Genomic DNA, 15,718 nt, shown 5'->3' with positions numbered 1-15,718 from the left:
AATCAGGGGATAATCATAGTCATAATAATTCATCCTCTGAGCACCATGGATTTCTGCACAAGACTTAATGGCAATCCAGTTGCTGTTGAGATATTTCAGACTGTTTCGGGAGCATGGCTAAAAAAAAGCACACATGAACACATCATTTTAAAGCTTTTATAAGACATCTTACACACTGAAATGCAGATTCAACTTCATACGAGAGCTTTAAGTTGTGTATTCCGCTTGGATAATCGATTGTGCAAATCTTGTGCTGAGTAAAGACGATGCATTCAAGATTACGTGAGGATCTTGTAGTTTTCTGAGTGCTTTTCAAACAACTGTTCACTGAATCACTTGTATCTCGGCCCCGCAGGGAGTCGTACTCCCTCCCTTAGTTAAAGTATGAACCTTAGATGTATTTTTAAAATGTACTTCCCTCAGGCCTCCTTAAGACACAGTTTGTGCTGTAATGTGCCATACAAAGCACCTTACCCTACCTTTACAAGGCCACATTATAGAGTGAATGTGTGCAAAGATACCTGCACTAAATACTGTGCCGCAAGACACACTGCAGCCACTCAGAAAGTAGATACCACATAAGAATTTTCAAAAAATAAACATATAGATATATATCTAAGTACAAAAGTTGCTACCTTAAAGTACGTAAAAAGGTTTTCAAAGGCATGGCTGCTTGTTCTCAGGCAACATGCAAGTCGGATTGTATAGGTGTGCAGAAGTAGTGAGGAGCGAGGCGGTGAGCTGCGAGTGTCCCTTTTCAAACCAAAATATTCCCCTTAGGCAACACTCAGAAGGTGTTAGACATAAAAACAAAACAAATATTCAAATATTTCAGAATAAGTACAAAAAGAAAGGAATGGTGCGCACAATCTAACAGCACTTCAACAAGGTCACATTGATTATTAAGGCTTCCCTTTGCAGGCCACAAATACCATCCAGTCGTATATATGTAATGCCAAACACATAATAAATAACTGTTAGAATGCAAAATCATTCATTAATTAATACACAGAGGACATCTAAGACTTATTGGAGAGCTGACTCAGCGGGGTGGTAACCTTGCCCCGTATTTGGCACATTGAATTGTTGATCGTCATCACTCAGGTTCGCACTTGGAATTTCCCAGCTTTAGTTAAATATTTGACCCCTTTAAAGGGCTTGTACTTCTCCCCGTACATGTCGAGACGACTCACCTTCAGACCTGTGGAGAGGGAAGAGAGGCGAAGTGATCAGAGACTAAAAACACATCAACTGAACACCATCACAATAAACACTGTGTTACCGCTAGCTTAACCATTAATGTCCTCAAAAACAAAAGAAGAAAGAAAGAAGAGATGAGAAGACTGGCTAGTTACATTTCTGTACTTAAACCTTGGCTCAGTTAAAAGATTAAGAGGTCATATTGGGAGGGTTACCTGATATGGCCAGCTGCTGTATCTTCAAGTCAATATTGAGTGAGGGGTTATCTTCAGGTTTGGGGGTTCCTGCCTGCGTACTCAGACTGCCCTTCAAATTAGGAAGCTTCTGAGGGTTCAGTTTCCCAATGTCCCAAACCAACACCTAACATAAAAACATGAAGACATATTATAATATTCACTAAAACATTTAAGAGTGGCTTTTTGACCTCTTATTTAAAAGGATAAAGTCACCCAAAAATAAATAAATTCAGTCATTATCTACTCACCCCAATGCCGATGGAAAGTTGTAGTCCACAAAACATTTCTGGAGGTACAGTACGCAGCAAAACAGAGCTGCAGCATTCTCCTAAACAACTTAAGTAGACGGGGACTCGTTTTTTAAAACAGAAGAAAACAACAGAAAAGAAAATGGCTCCATACAGCTCGTCCGTCTCTAGAAGCTGAAACTGATTTGAGCACACGTTATTTACACCCTCGACACTCAGTCAAGGTTGTGCACCCACTTCAGATGAGGTGTAAATAATGGCTTTAAATCAATTTGGCTTGGAACATGCCGGATGAGCTGTATGGAGCCATTTTATGATTTTTTCAGCTGTTTTTTCAGGTTTTCCATCTACTTCAGTTGTTAAGGTGAACAACGCTGCAGCACTGTTTTGCTGTGAGGCTCCAGAAATGTTTTGTGGACTACAAAACACTCCATCGGCATGAAGATAATAGAATAGAAGATCAGTAGATAGTGACAAGATGACAGATCACTTTAATTAACACAGACCTGCTGTATTACTGCTCAGGTTGGCTGTTACCTTGGTAGCGAGGTCGTAGGTGTAGTTTCCCTGTGTGGCTGTGAGGTTGGTACTGAGCACAGCTTTGGGCATGTGGATAGTGACCATCAAGCCCTCCACTGTCTTCCCCATGTTCTGCTTGGGTCCAATCGTGATGTCCAGGCGACCGCATGGTCCCGACTCAAAGAAACTGATGCTCTGCTTCACGTACACCGGGATGGCCACGAGACTGAGGAGGGAAACAGGCAGAATTGACCACGATGACAATAAATAATTAGCTGGAAGACAGCAGGCAGCTTGTGTTTACAAGTTGATAAGGTAACAAGTGTGGATTGTGAATCCTTAATGTGGAAATTAAACCAGAATTTCGAACCACTGCTCCACATTGAAACAAGAAAATAACAGGACAAAGACTTTATTGTTGCTTTAGGATGTCAGCAATTTCATCCAGCAGTCACATCAGCTGATTATTCAAATACAAACGGACAGACTTTGGTAAAAATGTTGGTGTGAAGCCTATGTGGTTGTATTTATCACAAATAAGACATACAGCTGCGTCTATGCTTACTTTTGAGAGCTGACATGATAGTTCATGAGTGTGAAGTTTCCGTCAGGCGGGATGAAAGAGAGGACACGCTCCGACTCCCAGCGCTTGAACCTCACACACGGGTGGAAACTCACGTCATCGAGAAGACGAGGATTCTGTCGTCAAAAACAACAAGGATGGCGAGTGAATTTTAAACTAAAAAAGACACACAAGCAGGAATAAAACATGGCGCTAAGAGGAAATGAACCCACCATAAAGGACAGAGTCAGGTCAGGCATCCCAGTGAGCCTCACACAGGCTTCAATTACACCCTGGATCTCTGCAAATACTGTCGTACCTGAAGAAGAAAGGTTGATGCAGATGTGACACAGATGTGAAGCAGATGTTTAAAGAGTCTCCAGATCAACTTATATAATTCAGTTATACTTATCTATGAAACTAGTGGTTGATTGTACCTGATTTGTCCAGAATGGCGTCTATTTCCTCGATCACATCAAAATACGCCTCATTGTTGGTGTATTTAACACCAGCCCGCCTCCATGGCACGTTGGACAATTGACCTGTCGGCAGTGTGTCTCCAACATTACTAGCTCCTGGAAAACACACAAAACAAAGACAAAAACATCAATGTACACGTAAACACTACAGACTTTATTTGCTTCAGCAATAAGGTGGTACTGTTCAGAGTGACCTTTAACACCAGAGTCAGGGTGACCTCCTTTTACCTGTGAGCGTATTGACAACCGATCGCAGGATGGTGGGAGGCCTGATCATCTCTTTGAGGACGTTGGACTCCGTTGCGAGTGGAAAGCCGTTGTCCAGCATCTCCTCCAGCAGCTCGTACACGGTCACCACATTGTCCTTGATTACACCTTCTGAGCACTCTCCAAAGTAGTCCTGTCGATCAAAAAAAAAAAAAAAAATACGCTAAAGCAAAAAGAGAAAAGACGTATGCAAGAAAATAAAGCTTGTTGCATTAAACCCTCAGTTTGTTCCACTGAGACCCGAGATATACTAAACATGATGGTACATTGTGTCTGCTGTGAGTATACAAGAATTATTGTTGTACTAACAGGTACGCCTGCCAAGATAATTACATTATCGACGTATCGCACATATCTTATCACCTTATTGATATATGGACATGACCCAACAAACAATGGGAAAAACTGGATTGTCTGTTAAAGACTGAGTGACTATACCCTCTGCCAAATGCTCAATATTTATACAAGTAAAGAGCACATTGTATTTACTCTTTTGGTTGTGTGGGTTTATTTTACCTTTGATTTATTAATTTAGGATATTTCAGTCCTGTTTCACATTCTAATTCCAACGTCTGAATATGATCAAGAATGAAACGTTCACTGCTCTTTGAAAGGGTGTACTTGCATTATCATGCTATTATATTATCATTATATCAGTAGCACAAAAGGGTCTTAAAAATAACAACAAGATGGTTCACCGCAATTATTTCTTGGACAGTATATTGTCCAACAAATTCAGTGATCATGACAGGCCTACCAAAAGGAAATGATGCAATACTTGCACCAGTAGATGTCAATCAAACTATCTGCAGTTTCTTTTCTAACATGCTGTGGTTGCGAGTAGCACCTCCATTTCCTCTGCACATGGTCCTACAGTATAACGACATAATGTACAATCACAAGAACTCCATATTCGAGCATTTTTCGGTACATATATTTACTTTTCCACTTTTTCAAGGTAGTTAATTTTGCCTCTTTTCCAGCGTGAACACACTACACACTCAAAACCTGCAGAGAAATATAATCACGTGAGCGTGATTATATTTCAGTTTCTGTTCACACTTGACACACAAATGCATCTTGGGCGATGAGGAAGTACACAGCACCATTAAAACATGGTAGACAGCCTTCAGCTACTCAGTTCTACTCAGATCAAGATATACTGAGGACAGACTGGGAAAGCCCAGTCTTGTCTTTTTGAGTAACAACTACAATTTACACTAAAATCTGATAACTTGAGATGCATTTTGATGTCAGGCGTGAACTGCAATCTAGACCCACCTGCTTATGCAGGACACTGAACAGAACCAAAGATGTGTGACTTATATATTCTGACATCTCTCTCTGAATGCAGTGTAATCCCACCTGAATGGTGTCTGCCACTCTGTGCAGGAACTCAATGACAAACAGTGGAGGGACTTCAGTCTGGATGACAGACAGGAAGAAGAGCTTGCCCCTGTATATGGAGATGAGATAGTGGTGTGGGGTCTGCAGGACTGGAGGCACATTCTCCGGCTCCACGGACTTCTCCCTCGCCTCGAAAAAGTAATCACACACACTTCTGCTGATGACACTCTTCCAGTGTTTCTCCAGGAAGATGTCTCCCGAGTGATTAATCAGGAACAGACTGTGGATCATCTCAGCTGCAACAATGAGGTGGTTGTTGTTGTTAGTAATGCTCTGTTACTGAATACGAGATAGATGACGAGGGGAAGTCAGCAGAATTTACAACCGAAACTTAACTCCTCATCAATTATCTGATTGTGCCCAAATGAAAACAAGTCATGCAAATGTAAAGCAGAGTCACTTGTTGTCATCAACATCTGCCTGCTGTCAATCTGTCAAACTAACTCCAATCACAGGTAACTCAACCAGCTGGCTAACAATCTGTGAATGGCAACTTCGGACATCTTTTCTACCATCTACATTGTTAATGCTAAAAAATCAAATATGCTTAAAGAAGAGGGACGCGTGACAGCGACATAAAAGCTTTAAACAGAAGATAAAGTGAAAAGTTTCACAGATTGTTTAAAGTTTTACCTGCTTACTCCAGTTGATTGTGCCAAGAATATTGTTTGGTGCCAATATGGCAGAATTGTCTGCTGAAGAGACGCCTGCAGATCTATGCACACGTAAACACAACGAAGTCACGAATAAGTTCCGACAAACTAAAAGAATAAGGCCTAAATACTTCTAGTTACGTACTTAAATTTGTTGTAGACGGTTTAAATATCAAGTAACTCTACTGTCAACCTGGCTGATACTTTGAGAGAAAAGTTTCGGACTTTTTAATCAGGCAACATTTACAGGCACCTAATCCCCGGCGCTGTATGTGACTCTGTGGGATAGTGATGCCCTGAGTGTAGCCTTTCAGGAGCTAGTGCAGTAGGCACATATATGTCTATGATGGGCACCTTTTTTATTTCATTGTACTGTATCTTGCAGTCATGTAGTAAAGTAGTATTTGCGTAGTGTAGTATTTTTCACATAAAATATAGATGCTCAAAATAAATACTCTCTTCCAACCTTTAGTGGGCACAGTAGCACACATTTCACTCTCTTTGGCAGAGCTGTAGCAGACACCACACACTGAATGTTTACCCTCAAATCAGGTGTCAGGTGTAAAAATGCAAAAAGGTGTACTTTTATGATCAGCCACACTAACCATATTCTAGACTAGAGATGAGCAAGTGGTATATTTCAACCTTATTTGGAAAAAGTAGCACACTTCTTAGAACAGAATATTTTTTTATAATACATAATATATATTTTCCTGTACAATGTTTGTTAAAGTACTGTACTGAACATCTTAAACTGAGATCTCGCAGACAGACGTGCTACAATCTCCAAAGTAAAATTATAACCATGGGCTCATATAAGCAGAGCAAAGACAGTATGTACAGCATGGCTCTGTCAGACAACCAATATGTGTATATTTAGCTCTGGCTTGAATATCAAACATATTTGACTCCCAAACTGTCATTATGTCCACTGGTCGGTTACTAACTTTGTCTCGCTGCTGTATGGTGCTTGTGTACAGTGGGCTTTTTGAGGAGAAGAAAAATATTGTGCTTTATACTCCACTACATTTACTTGATAACTTTAGTTACTAGTTACTTTGGAGATGCGTTCATCAGAGCCAAAGACAATCAGCTAGGGCGATAATGGTTGGCCCATAGTATACAGCAAAAACATACATGTAAGTAATTTACTTTTAGTTGTACATTTTATATTTAAGTACATTTATTACCAGAAAATTACTTTTGGTACTTAATTAAATTTCTCATCAGATACGTGAATACTATTTGTTACTGTTTTTACTATTTACTATTTCTTCACTGGTTTTACTATAAAAATGATGTACACAATGCAAATGTAGATATTCATTATGACACATAAACACATTGAATTGTATTTTATGTAATTTTATTTACTTCCTATTTAAGTTATTAATTCAATTGTATCTGTATTCTGGGCAATCATGGTCCAACCTGTATCGTAATAATAGTAGATCTCTGCCTGTTTAAGCGTTTGTAGTTAACAGTAATGTGACCCTGTTTCAAAGTAAATATATTGATCAGTGCAGCTTTAACTCTTCATGGGTTGGCTTGTTAAGTGGATGGCCACGTTCCCAGTAGGACCCAAATGTAAGGCTATGGATTGGTGGAGATCTCTGAGGACGTCACTCTGCCTGTGGGCGGCAACGTCTGCCTGCGAGACACTCCTCAGGGCCGCAAACCTCCTGTTTTACCCTTAGCAGCGCGACCGCGTTTTCCCACCGGTAAAGGTGATTGCTACAACGTGCCCAGTCAGCCATGGCTTCTGAAGAACCTAAAGCAAAGAAACAAAAACTTTCAGAGGAGGAGGAGAAGCCAGAGTCTCCGACCAAAAAGACTCCTGCCAAACTAAGGTGACCGAAAGCTAATAAACAAAGCTAACTGAATACTTCTCAGCGCAGCGAGGAGGCGCGACCCTCCTCTGAGTTGTTTGAATGCTATAATGTGCACAAGTCGTGTTTACGGTTTAAACCTGAATACCATATGAATGTGTGCACGAACATGTGAGTTTTAAAATGTGTTTGTTGATACCATTTAATGTGTGTATGTGCCAACACGGTGGGGGAGAAGAGGTCGCTGTTATTTACGACCGGTGTAAAGTCCTTTGATGTGGTCATCGTTCAACACGTTAGCTAAAGGTTAGCTAACACATCGTAATGTTAGTTAAGCTAGTTAGGAGCGTTGAGACGCTGCCGCTGTCGAATAACAAACGACTGCAAGTTGGCATGCTTTCTTCTCAGTTGGTGTGCCAGTTTCTAATCTTAAATCCAGCGTGACCACCACCTGCCCCTGCATGTTCAAAAGCTGCAGAAAGAAATGCTCGGGACAGATTTGTGCAAGGTTCATTCAGTGCTGAGGATCGCTCCGCTGCACACAGAGAGCTTGAGACGTCCTGTACCAGCTCCCAAAGCAGTGAACTGCGATGCATTCACGTGGTCGTGAATATGTTGTGTTTTGATGCTTTTTATTCTCATGAATATGCATTCCATGCATCCCTCCGCGACTTCTCATCTGAACCCAGTTGTTGTCATATCATGGTGTGTCAATTGCCTGTTTCATCAGCATGCTACTCACGCTGTAATTGAGCTTCAGAAGAGCGAGTGGATTGAGGCTAGACGAGCCAATCAGCAGACAGAGACCGTGTCCTGGCCCTTCCTCCTCCACATGCCTCCAATCAGTCAGCCCCGAGTGGGAGGAGCCTGGTTGCAGGGGAAAATCGATCTGCCCGCATACTGGGCTGAAATTGGGAAGTTTTTGAGTGCTTAGCTCTTTCTGAGCCGGTTTTGAGGTTGCTCAACAGGTCTGTCAGTATCTGGCACACACAGAGAGGGACACCATGTCTTCTGCAAGGTAAGACCACGTTGACTTATAGAGAATGGATCTAAAGGCAGGCATAGGTTCAGGTTTAATGTAATTGGAGGCACCAAGCCCAGTAATCATCTGACTGCATATTGGCAGATGTTGGTGCTGTAGGAAATGATAGTAAGGGAGTGGCATCTGTTTGTTTTTTGAGGCTACAGCAGCCCATCTCTACAGGGTAACGAGGTCTCCCTGGTCTTCGCTTTTTAAAAAGCCACTCTTCCGTGTTGCTTCATCTTGCTTTATTGAATCTTGTCCTCAGGCAAGCACAGAAAGAAAGGCTTGATGGGGAAAAAATGTGCGAGCACATGTTCATGTGGAGGTGGCATCTGTCTGGGGCTGTGTTCAGAGACACGCTCCATCTGGGGTTTTCCCAGTCACACTGACAAGATTGTGGTGAAATCAAGGACTAGCATGCAAGACGATACAAGACGATACAGGACGATTCACGTGTTATTTACCTGCTGTCACAGTCTCTTGCAGTATTTGCTTAGAGAAAAGCAAAAGTCACAGACTAACCCACGGTCTGTAGTTGGTTACTGACTATAAGACAGGTTCCAGTGGGATTGTTATGTGTTGACACAAAGCACAGAGGTGCCTTTAAGTCGCTGTCTAATTTTTCTGTTGCTGTGCTGTCTTAAATCATGTTTTTTGGCATCACAAGACTATGTTTTGCAATGACATTCGAGCCTTGTGCTCAGTTGTTTGCCTCAGGAAAAACAGACTGCACAAGCACAAAGACACACAGCCTACTGCTGTCCTGATGTTGTCTTGCTGTGAGTGTCATAACACGGTTACATGCATGAATGACTGGGTCTTCACTGCCGACCATATTCATATAAATTTGTAATGTTTGTTGACGAGTCATGCATGTTTGTTCCCGAATTACAGACATGGGCTATTTCTGCTTTTTTTTCTGTGTCAATTGGAGCTTTTATGTCATGTGATTAAAGTCACATGAAAACAAAAGTGTGGGTTTTGCAAAATAATTGTTAACAGCTGGGAAAGAAAGCCAGTGAGCAAATATTATTTTCCTAAAGCCCTTGAAATAAGCTGTTAGATGCTGTGCTGAAAGAATCAGAATACTTTATTAATCCCCGGGGGGGAATTGTTTAAAGGAGGACTTTCTGTACTTTCATTGAAGCAAGCAACCAGCCTATAGCTTTAACTGATTTCACTAGTCAAACAGGTTTAGAGACGGTTATGTCATGTGTCATGTTAAAGCCAAGCCCTTTAGCTGTATTTTTTTGTTTACTCTCATTCTTTGTGTTTCAGCCCTAATTCACTCTTTGGGATGGGAAATCCGCTACTGGACATCTCAGCTGTAGTGGACAAAGACTTCTTGGACAAGTAAGTTAAAGGACTGAAGCGATGTGGAATACAATTCTTGTCACCTCAAGAATGTGCTGCCATTAGTGGTTGTATTTTTATTTTTATTTTTTTGGAAAACCTAAATGACTCCCCACAGTAGTTGCACAAGTGACTCTGCATGAAAATAATAAAGTGCACATCTAGAATTATACGGGCAGAGAAAACTGTTGAATGAAAGTGTTTTGTGTCCATCTTTTTGCTGCTGTCATCATAGCGAATGAGATGAATACATTTGGAGTCCGTGAGGTCATCGCAGTTACAGGCTGACCATAAGAGAAAAGGTTTTGTGATGTAATTCGATCAATTGATGTACAAGATAATGATGATGCAACAGAGCAGAGCTGTATGTCTATCAGATGTTCTACTTTATTACATTACAGTGAGGTTATACTTATTGGTCTGTTCTAGCTGAGTTTAACAAAAGGTGAGCACCACTCCCTGCTTTGTCATCATTTTCAGATTAGGCGTGATCATTTACCAATGTGGGTAAATAACGTCGGCAAAGCCTTAAATGTTAGGACTCAACAATTCCCCTTTGGTTGACGTTAAAGTCATGTGGCTCCTGCAAACACACAGATCCTTATTTACACTATTTACCTCTTCTTTATTTACTTGGTATTCATTTAAGTAATTTGAGCCTTTAGCAGAAACCTCCACATTCAGAGTTACAGTTTTCTTGTCTTTCCGAACTCCGTCACACTGAGTTGACCAGGGCAAAGGGCTCCAGCTCAGAGTCCACTCTCTAACCCCCTTGCATAAACTCAAGGATTAAAGCTGAACCAACCAACTGCAGTCCTAATTCAGTCTCACATGGAGTTAAGCAAATGGCACCTTAATCCCCAACCTCCCTTTGCCTTTCGAGGAAACTACACTCTGTTTCACACTATGGACCAACATATTGATTTAGACAGAGTCGGTGGTAGGCACCACACAAAAGCACTTTTGCAGAGTTTCTCAAAGTCTCTGCCTTTGATTTCATTAATCACAGTTTCCATAAGAGTGAACAGCCCATTTGGCAGCTCCATCCCTGTGTCTGCAATGCTTATCCATAAAACATAATCCAGATCCTTATTGTGTGTTTATTCCATACACAAACTTGTGGAGTTTGTGTGTAATAACACAGCAGAGTTTGCATATGTTTCCAATGAGTTGGTAAAACTAATCCTTCTTTTTTCTCCTTTAATTATTTGCAGGTACACTCTGAAACCCAATGACCAGATCCTGGCAGAGGACAAACACAAAGCACTGTACGCATCTCCAACATTGCAACACTTTTGTAAAATCTAACTTGTGGTAGAGCTAACAGGATTTCTAGTGTGTACATGGAGAACATAAATATTTCTCAACTTAGGTCCTCTCTGTTCTGGAGTTGGCCAGTCAAAACAGGAGCACACCAGAAATCACCACGTTTGACCTCCCCGTTCCTTTATAGACGGCCAATGGCAGAGCAGTAAATCCAGCACAGAGGCAGTCTCAGCCAATAGCAAACCAGGACATTTCACCTCCCAGTCCCTCTGAGACAAGAGCCAGAAAGCAAACATTTAACAGCAGGAGATAAGAAAGTCGTGTGTGACTGGATTGAACTGATGTATTCGGACTCTCACTTATGTATATGATGACCGGTGGACCTCCTAGTAATATCTATTTTACATGGGCAGTGCTTGTTATAATGTAAAATATTGCACTATATTTTGTTTTTTAGAGTGAATTCAGTTCAATTAAATCAAAAAGCCAAATTACATATTAACCACGATTCTCAGCTTTAGAGTTGAATATGTTTTGCAGAGCTCAATGAGTAGTGGCTGGTTAAGTAGTGAAGCTATTGTTGTTCATGCGGTATGTACAGTATGAGGAAGCACGTACACACACGTTTAACCTGTCAATCATCCATTCCTGCTTGTACTTAAGCCACTCTGGCCTTTCTTATTTCAGTGCTCAGGGGTAAAGTGCTAATATGTTGGAGATTTCCCCCAACAGACTGTAACCATCTCCCAGATGTCTCCCCCTGTGTAACCTCTGGCTCCGTCTCAGGACCTTTAACAGCAGGCGGCCTGCTATGCTTTCCAATGAACACTCTGTCTCTGACACTCACATAAACCACACAAACATGTCTATGTAGGTTGATACGACTGCTATATTTAGACTGTGAAACAGCAAATCACAGATGCTATAGCCCTAAGTGGAACATAAAAGCGCTGCTTCTGTCATTGTGTTACATAAAAGGTGTGATGGTTCGATTAGTATAATCAGCGATCGATTATGCATGTCTTCATGTTCTCCCTGGAAGAAATATTCCTTCTGCAGAGAGTATAGTTCAAAAGCAGATGAGGTTACTGGCTGTGAAGCCACATCCGTCGCCATTTGTGCCACACGGGTGGACACAATAAACTGAACTGTGCAATATCATGCAACCAATACAATACTTCATAATGTTGACTTTGTATCTATGTGATTAATGATTCAAAAAGTTGTCACTGTCTGCTAAGCTAAGAAAAAGTAAAGATAAAAAGACTTCAGTCCAACATTTTTAGAAATGTGCATATTTACTTTCAGATTGGTACCAATCTCAAATCTGTCCATGAAATATGAAGATACAGCCACCAAACGCATAGCTTAGCTTAGCACAAAGATTGTTATTCCAACAAAACCTACTTCCACCTACTAGCACCTCTAAAGTTCACCTGTTAACATTTTTTATCTCTTTTGTTTAATTTGGACAGAGCAACACTAGCTGTCTACCGCTGTTAGCTAAGCTAATCAGCTACTGTATGTAACCCAGCCATAATTGACACTTCCTGTGTGGGAAAGCCATGCCTTTGTTTAGCACTAAGCCAGCAGTCCTAAGGAAGATATTTTAAGTCTCAATGTTGGACAAACTTGACATGAATAGAGTCTTTTGAAAACATGAAATATGTGAATTAACTGTTTGTCTCTGTGTGTGTAGATTTGAGGAGATAGTGAAGAAGTTCAAAGTTGAGTACCATGCTGGAGGAGCCACACAGAACTCTATAAAGCTTGCTCAGGTCAGTCATGTTCACACAAACTCACCGACTTCCTGCTCTGTCACTGCATCAATGCTCTGTGAAAACGTACTGCAAACGTTGGCCTCGACTGATCAGCTGTCACTGTCTGTAGTGGATGATCCAAGAACCCCACAATGTGGGCACGTTCTTCGGCTGCATTGGCAAAGACAAGTTTGGAGAGATCCTGAAGCAGAAGGCTGAGGCGGCCCACATCGATGCCCACTACTACGAGCAAGATGAAGAGCCCACAGGCACATGTGCTGCTTGCATCACCGGAGATAACAGGTGGGTAATTATGATAATAAGCATATGTTGGCTCATTAAAATATCATCTGTCTTTTACCTTTCATCTCTTTTTTGCTTCCTCTTCCCAGGTCTCTGGTTGCTAACCTAGCTGCTGCTAACTGTTATAAGAAGGATAAGCATCTAGACCTGGAAGAAAACTGGAAACTGGTGGAAAAAGCTAAAGTCTACTACATTGCTGTAAGTAGTAGTTGTGCCATTTACTTCCGATATTCAGGTCAACACATGTACCTTCACTCCACCTTTGTCCCTGCTGGAAACCACCAGATGACCCACAGGAGGATTTCCGGACATACTAGTGCAGACTCTGTCCAAGACCTTTCATCCTGTGATTTAATTAGAGCCCATCAAGATATAAAAAGCAGATCTGTCGTGACCCAATGTCACCGCTTGCTTCCAGGGTTTCTTCCTGACTGTCTCCTTGGAGTCCATCCTGAAAGTGGCGAAGCATGCATCTGAAAATAACAAGCTGTTTTGCCTGAACCTCTCTGCACCCTTCATCTGCCAGTTCTTCAAGGATAACCTCATGCAGGTTATGCCCTACGTCGATGTGCTGTTCGGCAATGAGACAGTAAGTCAGACATTCACACTGCGTTCTTTAGATAATACATGTGTGTATGCAGTGCTTTGTGTCCACCAACAATCTCTCTTTTTTGTTCCTCAGGAGGCTGCTGCATTTGCTAAAGAGCAGGACTTTGATGTGAGTGGACTGACAGTGTTGTTGTTTTTGTTTTGTGCATAATCAGAGATTGTATTGATAATAATACATACATACATAATAATGTATTTTGTCTATAGACCACAAACATTAAGGAAATTGCCAAGAAAGCCCAGGCGTTGCCCAAAGTCAACACAAAGATACCGAGGATTGTAGTGCTGACCCAGGGGAAAGATGAAACTACTATGGCCCTGCGTAAGAGTTTCTATTATTTTCTCTTTGTCTTCCTTATGTTACTTTTATGTCTCTGAGTCTCTTGTCCCATATTATAGGTGTACTGTAGATGTCATATTTTTCTTACTGTGTCTGTACAGATGACAAGGTTGAGACATTCCCTGTACTGAAGATCGACCCCAAGGACATTGTTGACACAAACGGTGCAGGTGACGCCTTTGTAGGAGGTAAGATTTTCCAGTTTTTTCATTTGATACATTTCCAAGTTGTTTGTTGTCTTTCCTTTGTTTTCTGTGCATTCCTGTTCAAGTTCTTCCTCTGTGCTTCAGGTTTCCTGTCTGGGCTGGTCGTGGAGAAACCACTGAATCAGTGCGTGAAGGCAGCACACTACGCCGCCAACGTCATCATCAGACGAGCAGGTTGCACCTTCCCAGAAAAACCTGACTTCAAGTGAGGATTCCCGGACAGCTTTTCCTTCAGCCTGAAACCTCATACACGATTTTCTACAAATAGCCCAATTTTCATTTATTTTTCAATCAACAATCCGTCCATTTCAATCACTTTCTAACCAGTATTTAGTTGATGTGTGCCTGTCTCAGTGCTCTCCACTTGGGGCCACTAGAGGACCATGCAGCCAAGAGCCATGGGAAGATTTGCCTCTTCATAAATGTCCAAGAAGGAATCATGATAACACCGTGGGATGTGATCATTTTGCGTTAACTAAAGGATCTAAATGGAATATTTTGTTTTCATGGGAATCTTTCTAAATAACGGTTTCTGTGAACGCTTGTGTCGATATCTCACGAGTTTCTTCTGTTTGGAGACAGAATAAAGCACAAGAGGTTTATTCCACATGGAAGACTCATTATACACAAACAGGACTCAATAAAATATCACTGTGAAGGGAAGCTTTGGATACTGCATTGAAATGTGCAGCAGCAATTTGTTTTGTTTTTTAAAGATGAATTATTCCTTTCCTGATTTTGATGTGTTTTAGTTGTAATTTAACAGGCCAGTTATGAAAAACCAAATGTTTTTCTTTTAAGCGCACAGTTTTTAAATGTGTCAAAGTCACTGCGCACTGAGTCCTGTTTTAAATGTTAAATGTTAACTCTAGAAACAGAGTAGAAGTTACCTGCAACATCACTATTGTGGAAGTTTGCGTTGGACTCCCATTATTTTTTGGAGGCAGGTTCTTCTTATAACCAGTGCCTTTTTTCTTTCCTTTTCCGTAATTGTTGCAAACCTGCATTTATATGTGCAGAGAAACTTACAAGCTAGACCAGTGAGGTCGGGGATGAAAATGGACACACTACATCTCTCAGATGTATGTAAGGTAGCTGATGTTGTTGGAAAGGTATCATTATTTTTGAGTGTTCTCTGTCTGACAAATACAGGAGCATTTAATCTGGTCTTCTCTCCATCATTAATTTATCTACCTGAATTGGTGTCCATGTTCTTTCTGGGTGTATGTTGATCTCTTGCAATACCATAGAGTATGTAACCCAACTTCAGAACCGTCCGCTTTGCTTAATCATAAATTTTAACCTAAAGAACATGAGCTAAATTCATCCACATGTGAGGGCAAAACATTTCAAACCATGTGTATTAACCTGAGTTTGTGTTATCTTGTGTTCTGGGCAACACTTAATACTTGAATACACTTATGCTGAACGTAGATGTGCTCTCAAATACTTCATAA

At 41.1% G+C, this 15,718-nt stretch overlaps 2 protein-coding genes across 3 annotated transcripts; one reads left to right on the top strand and one right to left on the bottom strand.

Annotated features, from left to right (window-relative positions):
* Positions 1–142: 142 nt before the first annotated feature.
* Positions 143–5,788, bottom strand: ap3m1 (adaptor related protein complex 3 subunit mu 1). Of its 2 annotated transcripts, none has more exons than XM_084374761.1 (9): positions 5,552–5,788; positions 4,877–5,197; positions 3,473–3,644; positions 3,203–3,340; positions 2,999–3,084; positions 2,769–2,902; positions 2,222–2,429; positions 1,416–1,560; positions 143–1,201 (listed from the first exon to the last, which is right to left on the bottom strand). In XM_084374761.1, exons 2-9 carry the CDS (start codon positions 5,147–5,149, stop codon positions 1,101–1,103), a joined length of 1,257 nt encoding a protein of 418 aa, XP_084230887.1. In that variant the 5' UTR covers positions 5,150–5,197; positions 5,552–5,788; the 3' UTR covers positions 143–1,100. The 2 variants fall into 2 exon arrangements, with proteins under 2 accessions (XP_084230887.1, XP_084230886.1); XM_084374760.1 differs by having other exon boundaries at positions 4,877–5,154.
* A 1,449-nt stretch (positions 5,789–7,237) lies between these two features.
* LOC311270560 (adenosine kinase-like) lies at positions 7,238–15,428 on the top strand. Its single transcript, XM_084375511.1, has 11 exons — positions 7,238–7,421; positions 9,703–9,777; positions 10,992–11,045; positions 12,743–12,821; positions 12,934–13,106; positions 13,196–13,304; positions 13,525–13,695; positions 13,789–13,824; positions 13,923–14,037; positions 14,157–14,243; positions 14,346–15,428. Exons 1-11 carry the CDS (start codon positions 7,327–7,329, stop codon positions 14,468–14,470), a joined length of 1,119 nt encoding a protein of 372 aa, XP_084231637.1. The 5' UTR covers positions 7,238–7,326; the 3' UTR covers positions 14,471–15,428.
* The last annotated feature ends 290 nt before the right edge of the window (positions 15,429–15,718 follow it).

This window comes from Pagrus pagrus (genome assembly GCF_965226575.1).
Source record: "Pagrus pagrus genome assembly, chromosome: 15".
Lineage (NCBI taxonomy): Eukaryota > Metazoa > Chordata > Actinopteri > Spariformes > Sparidae > Pagrus > Pagrus pagrus.
Note: the sequence above shows the minus strand (reverse complement) of the source record. Positions and strands in the feature narration are given on the sequence as shown.

Coding starts and splice junctions, on each gene's coding strand:
- ap3m1 (XM_084374761.1), bottom strand. CDS start 5,149: ATGATCCACAGTCTGTTCCTGATTAATCACTCGGGAGACATCTTCCTG. Junction 3,341..3,472: donor GGTTGTCAATACGCTCACAG/GTAAAAGGAGGT, acceptor TGTGTTTTCCAG/GAGCTAGTAATGTTGGAGAC. Junction 2,430..2,768: donor TATCATGTCAGCTCTCAAAA/GTAAGCATAGAC, acceptor TTCCCTCCTCAG/TCTCGTGGCCATCCCGGTGT.
- LOC311270560 (XM_084375511.1), top strand. CDS start 7,327: ATGGCTTCTGAAGAACCTAAAGCAAAGAAACAAAAACTTTCAGAGGAG. Junction 13,305..13,524: donor CTAAAGTCTACTACATTGCT/GTAAGTAGTAGT, acceptor GCTTGCTTCCAG/GGTTTCTTCCTGACTGTCTC. Junction 13,825..13,922: donor CTAAAGAGCAGGACTTTGAT/GTGAGTGGACTG, acceptor TTTTGTCTATAG/ACCACAAACATTAAGGAAAT.